Raw genomic sequence first — 21,085 nt, 5'->3', positions numbered from 1 at the left:
GAAGACCAGATGTAGAAAATTCTGGAGGTGGTCAGCCAGGTCACCAAGGAATAGTAAACTACAGACCAAGTGCTGGTATATCTAATTAGTATAGCTAGGTACTTGATGGTTGGCATGAGCCAAGGGCCTGGTTCTATGCTTTATGACTCTTGAGGTCAGGCAGCATCTGTGGAGAGAGAAACTGAATTAACTTCTTGGGTTGCCGACCATCACCCGGTTCTGAAACCTCCATGCAGAAGCAGGATTTCAGAGTGTTTGAGGTTTGCTTCAGTACTGTATCAAGATAATCTTCTGCCTCTAGCCTGACCCCTCGCCACTCCAGACAACTATCTGGTGGTATCCACCATGACTTGCACCCCAAGACCCCTGTGTTGACTGACCAACCCGACCTCAATCCTTGTTGCCTCTCTGTTGGCATCAACCCGCAAGTTACAGGCAACTTTGGAATTGGGGCATTGTATACAAAATGCGCAAAAAAAAAAAATCAACACTTAAGTACTGCTGGAGCAGAGGACAGAGAGGAAATTTGCAAGCTGGGTATAGAAGCCACCACCTTTCATGAGTTTCCCTTCCTTGACAGCCAATAGTATAGGTTCCCCTTGCCCCCACCTTCCACCCTGCCTGCCTCCGCATTCAATGGATCATCCTCTAATTCCTGCCATCTTTTATAGGATTCCATCACCAGATGCATCTTCCTCTCTCCTTTTGGCATCCTGAGGGGGAGTGTTCACTCCTAGAATTAATCCCCTTCCCACAGTATTTTCACAGGAACACCTACTCCTTCATCTAATTTGTTCCCACCAACAGTTCTTCCAGGTGAAGCTGTGAATCACTTGCATTTTTTTCAATTTAGAGCACTGCATTTGGTGATCTCCTTTACACTGGAGAAACCAAACACAGATTAGGTGATGCTCAGTTCAGTCCACTTAGTGTCTCTGAGATTCTAATCAGCTATCACTTTAATTCTTTAACTCACTCCCACTTTGACCTCTGTCTTCAGCTGCCAACCCTCTTTCAACCTTATGTTTGTGTCAGGACTCATCTGTCCTGCGTCTTGCTCTCATTTACCAAAGGACCAGAAGCATTACATCATCTGGACAGCCTTGGAATACATCTAACACAGATGTTCCCTCTGTTCTTTCTACCCTTCCTCCTCTTTGCAACTTAAGGCACATTTTTCTCGCTTTTCCAGTTCTGATAATAACTCTACTTCTCTCTCCACAGATGCTGCATATTTACAGCACTGTCTGTTTTAATTTCAGCTCAAAGTTATGCTGGCTCTGTATCATGACACTGAAATTTCACTCATGCACCTTATTACAGACCCAAGATAGCTACAGTACTCTGACCATTTTACTCTGATATTCCACCACTCGTGGCAGCATGCTGAAAGATGGCACAAAAAGTAACCACAGTGTGATGTGGAAAAATAGGTGGATTTCAGGTGTGAAGCGACAATGACTTTTAAAAACATTTCCAATACTTCTAACAGTAGCTCTGGCTAATTCCAAGATGAATTGACCAATACAAAACTTATTAGTAAAATAAATAACCACCTACTTCAATAATGCAGCAATTTGTTCCCTGTCAATGATTTTCATAAAATTGACAAAAACAGTTGAACCATGTTTAGGAAGTGAAATAATGTTATGCAGATACTTTATTATAAATAGGATTGTTCTCAGATGATTTCTAAGCGGCAAACTGTAGGGGCATTTAAAGACACAAAGCTAAAGGAATGAAGATACATGCCTACTTGCAGCATGTTTCCATTTGAAGAAACCAGGAGTCATCTAAACTCGCTGTACACATTATACAGAATACATACATTTCTGACATTTAGAGCTTGGTCACCAGTACCTGTAATCTTGTGAGAATATATTCCCACATAAAAGTTTTTAAAAGCAAACATACAATCATACATTTGTTCACATAGTTTTTTAAAAAATACTGCAGATGGTGAATGTCAACAATTTTTAAAGTCTGAACATAAATTAAAAAGTCTACAATAGTTCTTTCCTGCTTGAAGCTTAAAGCACTTTTGTGGCGTTATTTCCAACGTATCAGTTTTGATTTTGGAGTTCAGATTCTGACACGTGAAGCACTTTTACAAAGCCTGCAGGAGGAATGCGATTGACAGTACTCTCAAGTGTTTTGAATCTCCCCAGTTTTAGGCAAAGATCAAAATAACCCATTTTCAAAGCACTTTCCATAGGACATTAAAATATTCATGAATGTTATTCACCTTGTCTCAATGCTTTGAAAATCTTCTTTGGAAGAGGTGACTGGAGAACCAAAAGCATAACAATGTAAAAATCTGAGGTAAAACCCTTTGAAGAGTGAGATAAGGAGCTTGAATGTCAGGATATAGTTCTGTTGTATCCACCATTTAGATGTTTTTCAAGCCAGAGTTCAGCCAGCTGCATTGTTGATCCAAATGTACTTGCTTTGGACCCTAGACACATCTTGTATTGCTTAGGATCTATATTAGGATCACAGTGAACAGGGTGGTAAACATGAACAACCCCAATTTCTTGGCTCCTAAAGGCATTCAAGCCAGAAGAGATCACCTTAGTAAAAAGATCAACATCCTCCAGCCCCCAACCCTGAATAGAAGTATCAAATCCGCCAACTTGCAATAGATCGCTCTTGTATATGCAAACAATTCCAAAGCCATAATCCCTCCAGAAACCGGTCTTCTTTGTGAAAACAAAGTTGTTATCATTTACAGGGTTACCACCATAAACTATTTTTGGGTCATACTGACTAAAGATTACAGGAAAATAAACTTGTTCTCCCTGAATTGTATTGTCCCTACACCTTTGCACAAAGTCTGGAGTAAAAATTAAGTCAACGTCGCAGAAGAGCAACAAACTGTCATTATGAAATGAAGAGGAGCCCATTTCTAGGGCCAAGCCTCTGGAGAACTCCCCTCTCATTGGGAGAATGGTCATATCTGCTTTAGGATACTTCAGGTTAAGCTCTCTCATTAACTCCATGTGATTGCCTTCATCTGGGACTGAATCAGAATTGAATAACAATATGGATAATTTTACATTCTGCTTTGGAATAAGGCAAGTTTTCTCAAAGTTCTCCATGAACCGAACAAATATGTCGTACCTTCCAGTGAGAGGGACTAGGATATGAACTTTCTGGTCATTACGTTGCTTAAGCTCTTTGGTGCTCTCTGTGAATTGGAATGGTGAAAAGATCTTCAGCGAGTTTGAGAGGAAGGAGAATGACTGAGCGTCACTGTTTATACTTTCTGCGAGCTCTCTGGCATTAAGTTCTTCAGCCTCCTTCATGAATGGTTTACTGAAAGATTGTTGAATGTAAGCATGGCGTCTCACAGGAACAGTCACCTTTCTTCCTTTGTGTTTCTTATAAAGTAGCAACAGATCCATGATGTACTCTGCTCCGTGCATGGGATTAACTCTGCGGTAGCCATACTGAATCTCTTTAAATTCAATTACACGTCCTCTGGTCTTGGAGTTCCAGTTGATCATTTCCATAATTTGCATTATGGTGTCATCCAGCGCTGCACGCAGCATGCTGTTGATGCCTTGCCGAGGGATTTGTGTTTCTACCATGCTATAAAGGTGTTTCCCAGTCAGAAATTCCCATTCGAGGACCTCGTTCCTGTCCTGAGGCTGGAAACGCATAAAAGAAGGCATCATTCCAAGTTGTTGATCCTCCTTGCGTACTTCAGTATTGCTGAGCTTGCTCATAGAAACGCTTTCTCGATGCAACTGGATGGTCCGATGGCGTAGTTCTGAAACTTTACGGGTTAGCAAATAGTTATGCAGTCTATACTGATAGGAGGGCCTTTTGTTGGGATGGAGTGTTATAGCATTATGAATCTTGCTGTTGTGCAAATCCTGAATGTATCCCTTTTTGTTGTGCTCGTAATTTTCATAGAACAGCTGCTGCATCTGTAGATATGAAGGAGAAAATAAGCTTTAGTTCAGAGTACTGCTAAGTGGAGATCTGCATGCACTTTTTTTAAAACACTTTTTAGACTATATTTTGTTAACAGAAAAGAAACTAGCAAATTCAGTAATGTTATTTTCCAGGTAATATTCCTACACTATCAAAAATAGCCTGCTTATAAACTATCAGTTGGTCAGCTGCTGGGCAAATTGTATGAAAGGTCTGCTACTGAATGCTGCTGTTTTAACCACCACAAGTCTACCCTTCATCACTAGCTTCTGAGGGCTTCCTGTGTTTAATAGATCTTACTAATTATGCCATTCCATCACTTCTCTGAAGGGAAAGCCAAAATTGAGGAATGCATTTAAACTAAAACACAACCAACCTGTTAAATGCTCAATTTTTCACAATATTTTATTTTCAAGGTCTTTCTGCATCTAATCTTTATCTACAATTGTAAAGGATTTCATGATTGCAATTGCAATCTTTTGTTTTGACGCTGTCATGGGTATTTGTTTTCAAATCCATTCAATTATTTGCAATCTTTGTTTCTAAATTTAATTGTCTAATTATTTTTTACAAATTGGCAAAAGACAATCTAAAGGTCATGCGGTGCAATTTCTTGCCATTACAGTAAGAAAAATTTGACTAAGCAAAACTATACTGTCAGTACAGTGTAAATCACTGGGAATTGTTGACTCGGGATGCTGTTAATTAATCATTATTTAGTTAAATTAAAACAATAGTTACATGAATACATTAACTCTAAGAAGCCTGATGAACATCTGGTAACCAAATACAAGAGTCAATTGTGACATCTGCATGGCTGACAGAGGACTGGTTAGTCAGCTTGCTTCAAACTGCAATCAAGAGAGCTACAGCTTTCCTGACCTTGGTCTTGCATTGTCAGTCTGTTGACGTGCTTAAGTCTGAAGGATGGGTACAGGGCAATCCTAAGACAAGGTCAAGGTGATGCCAGTTGAAGCTCAATCTTCCCATGAAGTATGATCCACAAATTAAATAAAAAAAAAATGTTCTGATCATTTCCTGATGGAAATGCAAGGACACATGTGGACATATCCTGCCTTTGTGCACCTTAACATTACCAACTGGATCTGAGTAAATCAGTGAGCTGTAATTTGCATAGGGAAATATTTATTTTGGATGTGTACTTTTAGCTGTCTAATGATGGGTCATAGCAGTTGTTGGCAGTGGATGTGCTTCCACAGGCAGTTAATACAAACTAGGAAGTGAGCAGGCTACCTGCCATGCTCACTCCAGGCCTGGGTTAAGTCCAAGCAGACTGAATTGTGCGGGCAACATGGATGGGCTGGAATGGAGACTTCTGCAGAGCATTCTGGTTCCTCCTGATTCCAGCAGAATGTTTCATGGCAAAACTCAAATCTTTCACTGACTGCTGAAGATCCATCCTAACCAAGTTCTGGTCCTGATTTCCAAATTAAAGGGTCCAATACCTGTTTTGTGCAGGTTTCGTTGTAATCTGGTAAACTTTGCATCATGTTTTATGTCCATAAAGCAGGTGCAAAGCATACCAAATGTATGGTAAGTGCTTTCCAGTTCATTGTCTCAGGAAATAGTTAAGTATCTGCCAGCTTTCTATCCCAGGGCAGTTGTTTTGTCACCTGTGCCAAATGCTAGGGGGCCATGGTCTGTGGGACCATATTCTCACAATGATCCAGATTACAGATGAGGGACTTGGTGAATGCAAGCAGAAAACAAAATTGTTTACAAATACAAGTTGTTACATTTTATGTCACCCTGTTAGAAATCTTTTGATGCTATGGTTGTGCCAGCGGGGGCAATGGTCATCTACTGCAACGTATCTATTACCGACATGACTTGTTTATGAGCGAGAATTTGACCTGCCCTGTCAAGGAGGGAAAAAGAATTGAGAAAGGAGAAGAAATAAATGCAGGGCCAGCTTTCCTGCAGTTGAGTTGCCATATTTAAGATCCTGTTGTTAACAAGAATGCTTTCCCTTTAACCTAGGGAAAACAAAAAAGCAAATGACCAATTATTTCACCGCTTCGAGTCACGAGTACTTAGTTTATGTAAAATAAAAGCAAGGTTTTTGTCAAAAAAAATCTCATATACAACATAAAATAAAGATTCTACTCAGTTTAGCAGTATCCCTATTGATAACAAAACAGATGATAAAGCATTTTCACAACCGCATTATAATGAGTGATTTAGGCAGAAACATTACACAGTGTATTCAGTGAAAAATTGCTGTGCCCTGCTCTGTGAGGCACCTTGATAATCTACACCAACTACTTGGAGTCCTGCTTTCAGGCAAAGTGTAATGTACCTGAACACTTCAGTAATTGATGATGACAGGAATGTGACTCATGACATCTGATCAAGGAAAGCACATCCTTGCCCAGCTGCTCACTTCCATTGTATGAATTATGCACATCAACAATCAGCAAAAGAGGTTCAATTATACTGGGCAGCCTGATTGTAGCTAATAAACATGTGAAATTAGGAGTCTGATACTGTTTACTGCGCGTCGTCAATGGATAAAGAAACTATAATGTACGGAGAAAACTACTAATCATTAGAAAAGATTGGAATAGTAGAAGGAAGATGAAAGTTCATCTGTGAAAGATACATATTTTGTTTGGATTTACTGTTGGGTATATATTTTTTGGAGTCTTGCAACATTTTACAATAGTGCATACATTACATAAATGCAGATTGTTTAGCAATAGCAGTCATTGTTCTGGGAGCTCTTGGCATTTCAAACATTAGAGAGCTGGTGGTGCCAACTGCACTCTGCTGCAAATATCTGAATTTACTGCATTATGGTTTTTATATTCTTCAATGAACTAATTTCACCATCTGCAAAATTAATCTCTGCAAGGGGCTTCAAGGTGTTCCACGAATATCAAGATTCCCCACTACTGTTGTGTGGAGTGCAAACTGAAACAAAATTGGTCTGTTTAATGAACTGTCAGAAGTTTCAGTGACATTGATCGTGCATTCTGCTACATCACAAGTGGGCCAAGGCAGCAACAAATGCATAAATTTGTGCTTCCACACAATCATTTGTGACTTGTCTGTTCCTATCAATGATGAAACCTACAATTTGACAACAATGCCCTCACCAGCCCTGGAGACCAAGGACTAATAAGTGAAATGAGAATTCAATCTATGCCTTTTAAAGTCCGAGAAGCAGTTTGTCACCTCTGAGCTCAATGTCTCTTATTTGAAACAACATTCAGTTTTGTTGAAATGTTACACTCTATAAACCACCTAGTCTTGGATAAGCCTCAATAGAGAGCCATTGTTATAATGACTTATTTTTATTCCTAAAATTAAAATTAATAAAACTACCCTTTCTATAGATTTCAGGGGCATTAGATAAGACAGAGCAGCCTGTTGCAGTGTGATGATATCACTTCAGAAATATTTGCTAAAAGTACAACAATTTGGAAGAAGAACAAATAATAGTTAACACTCTATAGGTACAGGCAAGCTCCATGTTACAGCTATTCAGGTTACAGAAATTCCCCTTTCTAGAATTCACACATCATTTGAAAACACAGGATATAATCCGCCCTCATGGACATTGTGTGGGGAAAGCAAGTAAATAAATCAATACAACTTTTTTTTTAAACTTGCATTTCTTGACACGTGCAAATGGTGCGACTTCGTGTTACAGAGAATCATGATATGGCCTGTTTTCTAGGAATGCAAACCATCACCAATGCCTCCCACCTGGCGGGAGTCACCTGTATGATGTCTAAAAATAAGGTCTCTCTATTAAACTTCAATGCACTGTTACCACGTTCACACTCTTCCTTCATGCTCTCTTGCACTATAAATTACTTGAACATTCATGTAGAAAAATATACAAGTATCGGTTTGAAAGTTTGTTAGATCTATGCACAAATTCCAAATGATTAGGTTAGCGTAATGCTTTACAGTGCCAGCGACCTGGGTTCAACTCCAGCCACTGTCTGTAAGGAGTTTGTACACTCTCCCCATGTTTGCGTGGGTTTCCTCCGAGTGCTCCGGTTTCCTCTGACATTCCAAAGACATTTGGGTTAGGAGTTGTGGGCATTTCACAGTGAAATGCATCTTTTGCGTAGTGTTCTGGGGGCAGCCAGCAAGTGTCGTCATACTTCCGGTGCTAACACGAAATGCCCACAATGTACATGTGACTAATAAAGATACCGTAATAAATGTGTCATTTGTCTACCAAGATCTCATAATTGTTCAGTTGGACATTGCTTCAAACCAAAACATAAGTGCCAGTAAAGGAGATGATTTTACATTCGACTGAAGAACTACCAATCACATGTAGTATATTGAGCTTCTGCAGAAATTCCCTTCCATATCTCTTAATGGGGTGTGAATTGTACAAAGCCAACAGCATACGCAGTCATTTTTTTTGGTTATTCTATATCTGATACAATAGAAGTACAGAACAGAAAACTGAAGTCTACTGGGTTAGCAACAAATTTTCCAGAAACTGATCCAAGACCAACAAAATAATATGAAAATACTGAGGTTAATTATCTTAATACATTTAATTACCCTTGCTCATTTAATGGTGGTCTTATATGTATTGGGAATATGCTGTCATTTGATTACAGGCCTTTAGAACCAAGCGTTTAATGAAAGAATCTTGCAGATAAAACAATTAATTAGAATACCTAATAGAAACCTTGAACATAATTATTCAGGATGGTAACTTGTTTTAGCCTCTTGCATGAGTAATTGGTTCATGGTATTTGATAGTGGCAATAAAAGGAGTTGGGTTGGTGGGGAAAATTAGGTTATTTATTTTTACCAAGGGGGAATTGTAACAGGTTAAACAATTCTATATAATCATTTGGACTTGCTGAAATAAATGAACTGATATGATGAGATGAGAGTTAATACGGTGCTCATGGTGTGTGTGTATGGTGGGGAAGGTGGAGCAAAATTGTTTCCCTGGCATCCAGATAATAGCACAGTAAAAAAACAGGTAGTTAGTGAAGCCCTTATCATTGTTGTTGGATATGTATTTACCATCTTTCCCTGCAGCACAGAAGGACTTTCGAGTCTATGCTAGTTCTTACTGCAATCCCATTGCTCAATAATTTTCTCTTTAACCTATTCTCTCCACATCCTCATCTACTTCCCCCAGATTCTACCACTCAACTACACACAAGGGACAATTTACAGTGACCAATTAACCTAGGCTGCTGGGGAGTTCTACTAGGTGCACCACTGTGCCACCCCCTCATTAGGGCCAATGCCTTCATCTTGGCTGTGCTCAGGTTACTGAATTCCTTGCAACAACATTTGCTAGTTCTTGGGATAACTGAGGTTGTAATTGATCATCTGGCATTCCATTGGGTTTGGAGTATCCTCAGAAGGATTATCCCTTTGTTTCCAGCCCTCACTTCAGCTAGTGAGCTGTGCATTGATACAAAAAGGAGTCATTGATATCCATAACGTTGCTGGGCTAAAACTGCAGCTTCTTTAAACATTCCTGCATTTGTACTCCAGAAAAGTTGCTCTGTGTAACGGGCAATGCCATTTTTCCCTCCACCAGGGAAAAGCTCAACTTTTCGACTAAGGGGGATGAGTTACAGCTACTTCATGTAATCAGATCAAGGGTGAGACTCCTACAGAGCATCATTACAAAAGAGAAAATCTGTAGCAACTTCTGGAGCATGTAGCTTGTCAACTAATCAGACTAGGCCCACAGGAAGTTCAGGTTAGAATATTTAATTTAGTGTAAACCCCCATACTGGAAGTGTTAGAGGGGAAGAAAAATGAGATTGATATACAAAGTTTAAAAACCTCCAATAATAATTTAAATTCTGACAGAATGAGACTCCATGCTTGCAAATGATTTTGGGCCAGAGAGGTGGTTTGTCATTAAAGAATCAGCTATTACAACTGAATGCACCTTCTGTTGTTCACTGAGGAATTCTTAGTGAAGGACGGCTTCTTGGTCTTTCTATGGATTTCAATACTGAGTGTCCTGGGGACATACTGTAATAGAGTACCCTGTCAAGGAAAAGTTAGCTTTTAGAGTGATTTTTGCTGTTAACTGCTTGTGTGCGTTTGGAAATTGTTGTTTGATATAATTTAGAGCAATGTTAGCCTCATTATTCAAGAGGCAAAATCAGGGCCACTTATTAAGAAACCAAAATCAGATAATGTATTAGAATAGTTACACCCACAACATGTACCATTTTTGGTTAATAGATCAATATGGATTGATGGTGTTCAGCTACACTGGGAGTGTATTTTGAACCAAGAACTCAACTGGAGGCCCAATGGGTATTTCTATTGTTCGTGTTTTTCCCAATATTCCATCTTGCCCCCGTCCCCATCAAACCTTAATGAGTTAAAATATTACTGTGTTATAATACAGTACGTACAGATCGTCCCACTTGTATTTCATAACATGCACTGAGGCAGATCTTACTGCAAACCCAAGGTTATAAAATTGCATACAGATTGGCTGGTGTAGTGATGCTCCTTAGTGTGAAAAATCAGGTGTGAGATGTCTCAAAATAGTGGCCTGACAGTATATTAAGAGCCATAAAAGAGAGGGTCCCCTTAAGGATTAGTGTGGTGATCTGTGTGTGGAATCACAGGGAATGGGTGAAGCCTTGAATGAGTATTTCTCATCCGTATTTACCCTAGAGAAGGATATGGAAGCCAGTGAGTTCAGGGGAGGGAACAGTGATATCAGAATCATATCAACATTAAAAACATAAGAACATAAGAAATAGGAGCAGGAATAGGCCATCTGGCCCGTCGAGCCTGCTCCGCCATTTAATAAGATCATGGCTGATCTGGCTGTGGACTCGGATCCACCTACCTGCCTTTTCCCCATAACCCTTAATTCCCCTACTATGCAAAAATCAATCTAAATGTGTCTTACATATACTTAATGAGGTAGCCTCCACTGCTTCCCTGGGCAGAGAAGTCCGCAGATTCACTACTCTCTGGGAAAAGCAGTTTCTCCTCATCTCTGTCCTAACTCTGTTCCCCCGAATCTTGAGGCTATGTCCCCCAGTTCTAGTCTCACCTACCAGTGGAAACAACTTTCCTGCCTCTGTCTTATCTATCCCTTTCATAATGTTATATGTTTCTATAAGATCCCCTCTCATCCTTCTGAATTCCAGTGAGTACAGTCCCAGGCAACTCAATCTCTCCTCATAGGGGAACCCCTCATCTCTGGAATCAACCTGGTGAACCTCCTCTACACTGCCTCCAAAGCCAGTATAACTGCACGCAGTACTCCAGATGCGGCCTCACCAGTACCCTGTACAGTTGCAGCATAACCTCCCTGCTCTTAAATTCAATCCCTCTAGCAATGAAGGCCAACATTCCATTTGCCTTCTTGATAACCTGTTGCACCTGCAAACCAATCTTTTACAATTCATGCACAAGCACTCCCAAATCCCACTGCACAACAGCATGCTGCAATCTTTCACCATTTAAATAATAATCCGATCTCTTTTTCCTTCCAAAGTGGATCTCACATTTACCAACATTGTACCCCATCTGCCTTGCCCACTCACTTAACCTATCTGTATCTCTCTACAGACTCTCCACATCCTCTGCACAATTTGCTTTTCCACTCAATTTAGTGTCATCAACTAACTTAGATATGCTACACTTGGTCCCCTCTTCTAAATCGCTAATGTAATCATGAACAGTTGCGGCACCCCGCTCACCACTGCCAATCAGAGAAACAACCAATTATCCCAACTCTCTGTCTTCTATTGGTTAACCAATCCTCCATCCGTGCTAATACATTAGCCCCAACTCCATGCATCCTTATCTTATGGATAACTCTTTAATGAGGGACCTTATTGAATGTCTTCTGGAAATCCAAGTATACAACATCCACCTGTTCCCCTTTATCCACTGCGCTCATTATATCTTCAAAGAACTCCAATAAATTTGTCAAACAGGACCTGCCCTTCTTGAATCCATGCTGTGTCTGCCTGATGGAACTATTTCTATCCAGATGTCTCACTATTTCTTCCTTAATGATAGATTCAAGCATTTTCCCGACAACAAACATTAAGCTAACCGGCCTATGGTTACCTGCCTTTTGTCTACATCCTTTTTTTAAACAGTGGCATGACATTCCTTATCTTCCAATCTGCTGAGACCTGTCCAGAGGATTTTGGTAAGTTATCACAAGTGTGTCTATTATAACTTCTGCCATTTCTTTCGGTACCCTGGGATCCATCCCATCAGGACCAGGGGACTTGTCTACCTTCAGGCCCACTAGTTTGCTCATCATAACCTCTTTAGTGACAGTGCTTGTATCGAGGTCCTCACCTCCCATCGTGTCCATAACATCTCTGTTTGGCATGTCCTCCACCGTGAAGACTGACACAAAATAGTCGTTCAAGGCTTTGGCCATTTCCACATTACCCAATATTAACTCCCCCTTCTCATCTTCCAAGGGTCCTACATTCACTTTAGCCACCCTTTTCCGCTTTATATAATTATAAAAACTTTTACTATCTGTACGTACTTTGTGCTAGTTTACTTTCATAATCTATCTTACCTTATTGCTTGCTTAGTGGTTCTTTGTTGCTTTTTAAAGTTTTCCCAATCTTCCAGTTTCCCACTACTCTTGGTGACTTTGTATGCATGAGCTTGTAGCCTGATGCCTGTTTCACAGGTGTTTCAAAGAACACCTGTGCTCTGTCCGTAACTGCGACCTGCATCTCCCTGTTGATAGTCACTTCAACTCCCCCTCACACACGATCACTGATATGACAGTCCTCAGCCTCCTCCACTGCCAGGAGAATTCCAAGTGCAAGCTGGAGGAACAGCACCTCATTTTCCGTCTTGGAACCTTACAGCCTAATGGCATGAATATTGAATTCTCCCACTTTAGGTAATCCCCACCCCCCTTCCTCAGAAACCCGCCCCCCCCCCCCCCCACCATGCTGCTGCTGCTGCTTCTTCGTCTTCCCTTTCCTAGCCTCTTTTTTTTCTACTTTTTTCCCCTCTGTCTTGTTACCTTCGACCCATCCCCCGGTGGATCTGCTCTCCCCTCCTCCCCCGCACCTGCCTATCACTATCTCTTACCTGCATCTACCTAGTGCCCACCCTGCCTCCCCTCTTTTGTCCACCTATCACTGTTCTGCTTTTCCCTCCTACATATTGGGCTTCCCCTTTTCCTATCTTCAGTCCTGAAGAAGGGTCCTGGCCCGAAAGGTTGACCGCCTGCTTTTCTCCACGGATGCTGCCTGGCCTGGTGAGTTCCTCCAGCATCATCGTGTTTTTCATTTTATCTAACGTTACAACACAATGTAAAACAACAAGGAAATTGGGCAAAGGAATTTAACTCGGGTAAGTGTGAAGTGATGCATTTTTGGAAGTTAAACCAGGGCAGAAATAGTGATGGTCCTAGGGAGTGTTGTTGAACAGAGCAACCTTGGGGCACAAGTACATAGTGCCCTGAAAATGGGAGCATAAGTAAACAAGAAGGCGAGGAAAGTGTACAGCGTGCTTGCCTTCATTGGCCGAGCCATTCAATATAAGAGTTGGGATGTCATGTTACAGTTGTACAAAATGTTGGTTAGGCCACACTGGAAGTATTGTGTACATTTCTGGTCACCACACTATATGAAGGATGTGATTAAGCTAGAGAGGGTGCAGAAAAGGTTCACAAGTCTGTTGACACAAGAGACTGCAGGTGTTGGGAATTGGAGTGAAAGCAAGCCATTGGAGGAACTCGGTGAGTCAGGAAGCATCTGTGGAGGCAAAGGGATAATCCACGTTGTGGGTTGAGACCCTGCATTTCATCACCCACACACTCTATCTACTCAGTCCCCTATTCCCTCCCCTATTCCCTCCCCTCTGCCCAGCATCCCTCCCTTACCTAGTTCTACTTATCACCTTCCTTTCTTATCAGACTTCTTTATCTGCAGCCCTCCACTAATCACCTCCCACAGCCTCTGTCAGTACCTCCATCCCTCGCTCCATCTGCCCATCAACTCCTCTTCACCTGGATCCACCTATCACTTGCCAGCTCTTGCCTAGCCCCTCCCCCTCACTTCTTTATACAGGCTATCTTCCCCCTTACACTCTCTGTGCTGATGCAGGGTCTGACCTACGGAGTTCCTCCAGCAGCTTGTTTTTTTTTGTTGTTTCACAAGGATGTTGCCTGGATAGGAGGACCTGAGTTATCAGGAGAGATTGGACAGCCCTTCTTGGAGTGGAAGAGGCTGAGAGATGATATGACAGAGGTGTATAAAATTATGAGAGCCATATTTGGGGTAGATAGACAATATCTGTTTCCCATGGTAAGGCTGTCTTAAACTAGAGGGCATAGATTTAATGTGAAAGGGAGGTGGTTTAAAGGGAACCTGAGGGGTACATTTTTCACATATTTTGTTTCCGGGATGAGCTGCCCGAAGTGGCAGAGGTAGGAACAGTAACAACATTTAAGGGGCATCTTGACAGTATTGGAATGAGCATGGCATAAAGGGGCAAATGGGATTAGTATAGGTGGGCATATTGGTTGGCATATATGTGGTGGGCCAAAGGGCCTCTTTCTCTGCTGTACAACTCTGACTCTATAAATCTGGAGGAGATATCTTATTTTGAAAACTATCTTTATTAGTCACATTTACATCAAAACACACAGTGAAATGCACCTTTTGCGTAGAGTGTTCTGGGGGCAGCCCGCAAGTGTTGCCACTCTTCTGGCGCCAACATAGCATGCCCACAGCTTCCTAACCCATACGTCTTTGGAATGTGGGAGGAAACCGGAGCACCCCAAGGAAACCCATGCAGCCACGGGGAGAATGTACAAACTCCTTGCAAATAGCGTTGGGAATTGAACCCAGGTTGCTGGTGCTGTAATAGCGTTAAGCTAACCACTACACTACCATGCCTGCCCCTGTTGCAGCATTATTTGTATTTAATAGTAGGGCTGTACTTAATGTATAAAATTTGATTCTGCACAGCAGCCCATACTTATGTTTATAATATAATTTATTTTTCTTAGTACCAGCAAAAAGAGATGTTATTCAATTACAATTTTCTTCTGGATAGCTGACAAAATTGCGGAGTTCAATCCCTGTAGGGGGTCACAGTGCTTTGTGACAACTTGGTTGTGGCGACTAAATTATTTTTGTTTATAATCATTTCAATCTGTATGTGTTTTTTGGAAAGGAACATGGATACAAGTTGGATGATGAATTTCAGTAAGTTTCAAGCAAGCTTAAAAGGTAATTGCCTAGAAATTCACTAACAGTCACTAGGCCTAAACACCCTAAGTAATACAGTATTTCTGTTGGGTTCAGGTCAGGTGCAAATTCTTATTGAATATTTGAGTTTTGGTCAGACTGGGCTGTGCTAGCTGAGCTCGGTACTTTATCCAGTTCAGGGTGAGTTGTTCAGTATTACCAGCAAGTGCTTAAGATTGTGACATTTATGGTGATGGTTAAGTCAGGTTGGCAAGAGTACTTGGGCTCGGGTAGAACTTAAATTAGCCATGGTTAGTTTGGGTTTTAATTTTATATCCAAGCAGAGTCCTATTGATGTTTGTTGCCTCCCAAAAATGTCACTGTACTACTAAATTCTTTAAGTAATTAGCATTTATTTTTTCAAGTGCAATTTCTTGGTTTTGCTCTGAATGCAAGTAATTTCAGGATTTTAGACAACAATACAGGCCGTGTCTGCTGGACAAGACAATTCACTAATCACAAGCATTGAAAACATTAAATAGTATGGATTTTTAGCCTCAGGATACAGGTTCACTACCTCGGGCTACAAAGAAGTCCACAGCACAGAAGTGGGTATTTTGGTCAATCTAAATTATTCTAAACCTTAAACCAACCTTGTCAGCAAATCATTCTCTTCCTTTCCTAATCTCACTCCACTCTGAACGCATCCCTGCTAAGGAATGAGATCTATGTTCTTTGTAATGTAGATCTTTTATCTTGAATTCACAACTGGATTTATTGGCAAGTATTTTGTAGCTAAGTTTCCGATTTTTGAACTGTCCCACAAATGAAAATATCTGCCTAGAAATTCAATTGATTTGTATACCTTTATTTAGACACAAGTAACATTAAAGTGTTACATAAGTAGCAATCATTTCTGGGTAAAAAGACACCCTTTGGGGACAAAGGCCCAGGCTTCCATGCACAATTCAATTTAGTGGCTGACATTATCTCAGCATCAGCCACAGGCTGCTTAGCATATTTCCTCCACTAACGGCATACAATGTAGGTTGCACTCAAAAGCTCCAATCTTTAACACCGAAAAATAAGGAGCATATCATACATAAGTCGGCAATGAGACAGCAATTGAAGGGTCTGCCCCATGATGTGGATGGTATTGAAACCTTAGTTTTCAATGCCAAGGATAGTGGGAAGTTCACCATTATACTCCCTTCACTGTTCAATCTTTTTGCACACGTTGGTTCTGATCGGGAATGCTGTGATCTCTGGGGCCCTTGATCAGCTTGCACTCTGATCCTATCTTGTGACTGGCCACTGCAATCAGGCCAGACTGTTATGAGGGGATACCCAGAGCACAACAAATCTCATGTTTCCCCACCTCTCTACATTTCTCTCACATTCCATGGTGGCCATTTCTGCAACTGTTGTGGGGAGAATTAGTCTGATGTGCTTCCCACTGATGAACATGGCAATTGTGGGTGGCTCTTGCAGCTCCCAACAGAGACTACAAGGTCCAGCTTTAGTGCATGATTCTGTCTGCAGAAGACATGGTGCTGCTTTTCTTGTATTTTTTTTCGACTTCACAATGAGCATTACATTTAAATGCATCACAGTTAACACATCAAAAAGGATGAAATCCCATGTTTAGCTAACCTTCCTTGCATCACACCCTGGCATAATTTTGAAAAGCCTCGGCCATTTCTGATGTTATTTCTCTTGGGTCTGACATGCTTCTGTATCATTTAAATATTGCCTGCAATTCCTTACACAAATAAGCTGTTGATCTTAGTGGGTTTCATTATCTTTCACCCTAATATCTGTCAGGTTTGCACAATTAAAAAAAGGGAAGATCAGAGGGGTATTTGCTTGATTTAGGAAGGGAATAAATAACCACAGTATATGTGCCTCTCTCAGAACTAGATCTACATTAGCAAATGTGTACTGATTAGTACCAAGGAGAAGATTACAGCTGATACTGTAGGTCCCCTTTCATTTGGAGGCATGTGGAACATCTCCAAAATGAGCTCAAGATAGACCAGAGCTCAGTCACAGACTGTTGAACTATATTGTACAGATTATCCTTAGGCTGTAGATTAATGCAGAGTATTCCAACATGCCATAGTCTGGATCAAATGTATAAATGATTTATCATGCTTAAAGCTGCCAGCAATTCTGAATATTTTCCATGAAAAGTTGGATCTTTATTGAAAATTATATTTGACGAGAAACTAATTGTATTTATTTTGCCCAGAACTAAAATTTCAAAATCCTCATCACTTTAGATGTTTGATACTGCTCAAACTTTCAATTCTCACTTTAGGAATATGTAGCTATTGGGATTCTAGCTTTTTTTCCCATGCAAATCTTGTGGATTTATGCTTTTACTAAAACAACAAATTATTTCAGGTGTATTTACCATATCATTAAACTATTCTAACCCTTAAGTGCTGTACTGGGGAAAGAAATTGCATATGGTTAGTCTGTTTGAAGTGGGTGTAATTTTAATCTGATTGGTGTGTCACAAAATTTGCCTACTCTTCTTAAACCAAAATATCTTTAAGCATTTTATTTCAAATGGAAATGAACAACTTTTAAAATTGTTGGAACAGTTCCAGACAAAGAAAAATTGAGTTGATGGTCTATTCCTGTAGCTATCAGCAAATGTCAGGCATTGCTTTTGCATTATATTCTTTATAGCTACTCCACATGTTTGCTATTCCACTGCTGAACATGATTCAAACTACAGAGTGAGTGTACCAGGACTCAAGTTGACATCAGTTTCCAATGAAAGTAGTACATTAATGCTCTATCACTCCTCTTAATGAGATGTTTTACCTGCACAGATAGTCTTTGTTAGAGGTTTGTGTAAATCTAGCATTTATTCCCAATCCCCAATTGCTGTTCTGAAGATGATGCTGCACTTTGGATAGGTAAACCAGTGCAGTCCACATGATGTAGGAACTCCCTCTGTGCTGTTACTGAGATCCACACCGCATCACCTTGTAAATCGTAGAATTCCCATGACCCTGCTGCATTTGACCTTTTGGGTGACAGAGCTGGGTTTGGGAGGTGCTTTGCAGTTGGATGGTACACACTGCGGCCAAGGTGCACCAGCAGTTGAAAATATTTAAGGTGCTGATTAAGTCAATGGCAAATACCTGGAACATGTCACTGTTACTTAAATGCTATTGGACCTGCATTCATGGAGGGGATTCCAGCACATTCCTGGAAAGGATTTGGAATCTGGGTGTAAACCCCTCTCTGCACCATACCCAGCTTCTGACCTAATCTCATTGCTACAGGACCTATGTAGCTGAATTCAGTTTCTGGTGACCTGGGTGTTCAAATGATGGGGATTTGGCAATGTTAATACCACTGAATATCAAGTAGATTGTCTAGATGCTTTTCATTAGAGATGGTCATTATCTCGTAGACATGCTGTGCAAATCATTATCTAACAAAACCTATTAGCTGAGTGTTGTCCATGTATTGCTGTAGTGTGGCAACATATTCTGAATAGCTGTAAATAAAATTTGTGCAATAAATCAGCTACATTCTTGTTTGTGTCACAAGGGAGGGAAGACTTTTAAGGAAGTAGCTGAAGATGGCTGAAACTACTCTGAGGAGCACTTGCAGTGATGTTTTGAGGAGAAGATAGCTGACTTCCAATAACCACAAACATCTTAATTTGCAATAGATAGGACTCTGCTGAATGGAGAATTGCTCTCTGATACCTGTTCATTTTTCCAGGTCTCCTTGGTCAAATGTTACCTTGATGTCCTGGGTAATCACTCGCACCTGATATCTGGAATTCAGCTCTCTGCTCCATTTAATGGCTGTAATGAGATCTGAGACTAAGTGGTCATGGCAAAATGCCAACTGAGCATCAGTGAACAGGTTATTGAGTAAATGTCACTTGATAGCATCAATCAATGACACCTTCCATCAATTTGCTGATGGACTGTTGGCTGTTAGGGCTGTAAGTGTCTAGATTGGTTTCATTCTGTGCTTTGGCAAAAGGATGTACCTTTTCCACTTTGCCAGGTAGCTGCCAGTGCTTTAAATGTACTGGAGTAGCTTGGCAAGAGACCTGGTACATACTGGAGGGCACATTTTCAACACCACAGTATTGTTGGGGCCTACGCCATTCCCTCTATCCTGTGCTGAGCTATTTGGTGATATCATGTGATGGGAAAAGAATGGGCCAAGGAGTGATTTCTTTCATGGTGGGCGCCTTGAAAGGAGACAAAGTTGGATTGTTCACTTGGCATTCCCTTTAAAATTGGTTGCAAATGTCAGCCTAGTCTTTTCCTCTCCACCAACGTTGAGGATGGGTATGGTCACGGAGCTTCAGTTAATTAAATTGTTCACTACTATTCACAACCAAATTCTGCAGAGGTTTTCTCCCCAATCTGTGCCTTAATTTTGGCCGTAGTTCTTTCATTGTGCTGCAATGTGGCATCAATCTAACAATGTGAAATATTGCCCAGCCCTATCCTGTCCATGAAAAGGAGAAACCCAATATGGCTGATTACTGCCCAACCAGTCTGCACTCAAGCTCAGCAAAGTGATGGAAGGACTTTTCAACGGTGCTATTAAGCAGCACTTCCTCGCCAATAATCTGCTCACCAGAATCACGCCACTCCTGACTGCATCACTGAGGGAGAGTTGAAGGTGACTGTCAAATGCTGCTTTCCCTTCACAGACAGCTTTTAAAGTTACCAATTAAAAGTGAAGAATTGTTTTCGCCCTGCCCATTGACGATGGTTGGAGACATACTGTACCTCATACAATGCAAGATGATTGTGGATGTTGAAGGTGAATCATCTCAGTCCCATGACATTGCTACAGGGGTTCCTCAGGACAGTGTCCTCGGCCCAAACATCATTATCAAAGACCCTCCCACCATCATAATATCAAAAGCGATGATGCTTGCTGATGAATGTATAACATTGAATTCTACCTGCACTACATCAGAAGATGAAGCAATCCATGCCTGTATGCAATAAGACCAAAATAACATTCAGGTATGGGCTGATAAGTGGCAAATAACATTCATGCTACTAAATGCCAAACAATGGCCATCTCCATCAAGAGAGAGGCTAATCACCTACCCTTAGCATCCTGTGGCATGACCATCCTTGAGATCCCCACCCCACCCTCTCATCATCAACATCCTGGGTGTCATCATTAACTAGTCATATAAATAGCATGGTTACAAAAACAGCTCAGAAGCTGGGGATCCTGAAAGAAATTACTTACCTCCTGACAACCTGATGCTTTCCACTATCTTTAAGGCACAAGTCAGGAATGTGATGGAATACTCTCCACTCACTGACGAGTGTGGCTCTAACAGTACTTAGATCAACATCAAAGCAGCCTGCTTGACTGATATCTCGTGCTTCACCCTAAAACTATTCAAGCCTCTACTACCAACGCAGTTGCTGCCATGTGCACCATCTACAAAATGCACCTTAGACCTCTGTGACCTCTACTACCAAGATCATTGGCACCAGGAACATGGTCACCTTCAGGCTGCACATACCACCTGTTCTATCATCATCACTCGGTCTAAATCCTGGAACTCCCAACCCAGCAGCATGGTGGGAGTAGATTCACTAGAAGGTCTGCAGTGGTTCACCACCCTCACCTCGAGGGCAATTAGCGATGGGCAACAAATGCTGGTCTTCTAACAACACTTGCATCCTAAAAGAAAAATGCTGCAACTTTATCAGGCTGGCACTATTAAATGCCTGGTCCTGCTCCTGGCATGCTCTTCTGGTCTTTTCATTGAATCGAAGATTTCCCCTGGTTTCATGAAAATGGTAAAGAGATGTCAACTCGCACGATTGTAGATTCTGCTGGAATGTAATTTTGCTTCTGAATTTGGGGGAGAAAGACCTTAAGATAGGGTAATTGTATCAATGTTTCAACCTACTGTACTGCGCCTCAGA

General features: G+C 41.0%; 1 protein-coding gene across 1 annotated transcript in view; it reads right to left on the bottom strand.

Annotated features, from left to right (window-relative positions):
- Positions 1-1,631: 1,631 nt before the first annotated feature.
- Positions 1,632-21,085, bottom strand: part of LOC127572695 (chondroitin sulfate synthase 3-like) — a 200,400-nt gene continuing 180,946 nt past the window's right edge. The window contains exon 2 of the mRNA XM_052020215.1: positions 1,632-3,932. Coding sequence (XP_051876175.1) covers positions 2,361-3,932 — 1,572 coding nt within the window. The 3' untranslated portion in view covers positions 1,632-2,360. The remainder of the gene's footprint in view (positions 3,933-21,085) is intronic.

The sequence above is a fragment of the Pristis pectinata genome, chromosome 7, assembly GCF_009764475.1.
Source record: "Pristis pectinata isolate sPriPec2 chromosome 7, sPriPec2.1.pri, whole genome shotgun sequence".
Lineage (NCBI taxonomy): Eukaryota > Metazoa > Chordata > Chondrichthyes > Rhinopristiformes > Pristidae > Pristis > Pristis pectinata.
The sequence above is the reverse complement of the archived record's forward strand: the minus strand, read 5'-3'. Positions and strand labels throughout refer to the sequence as shown.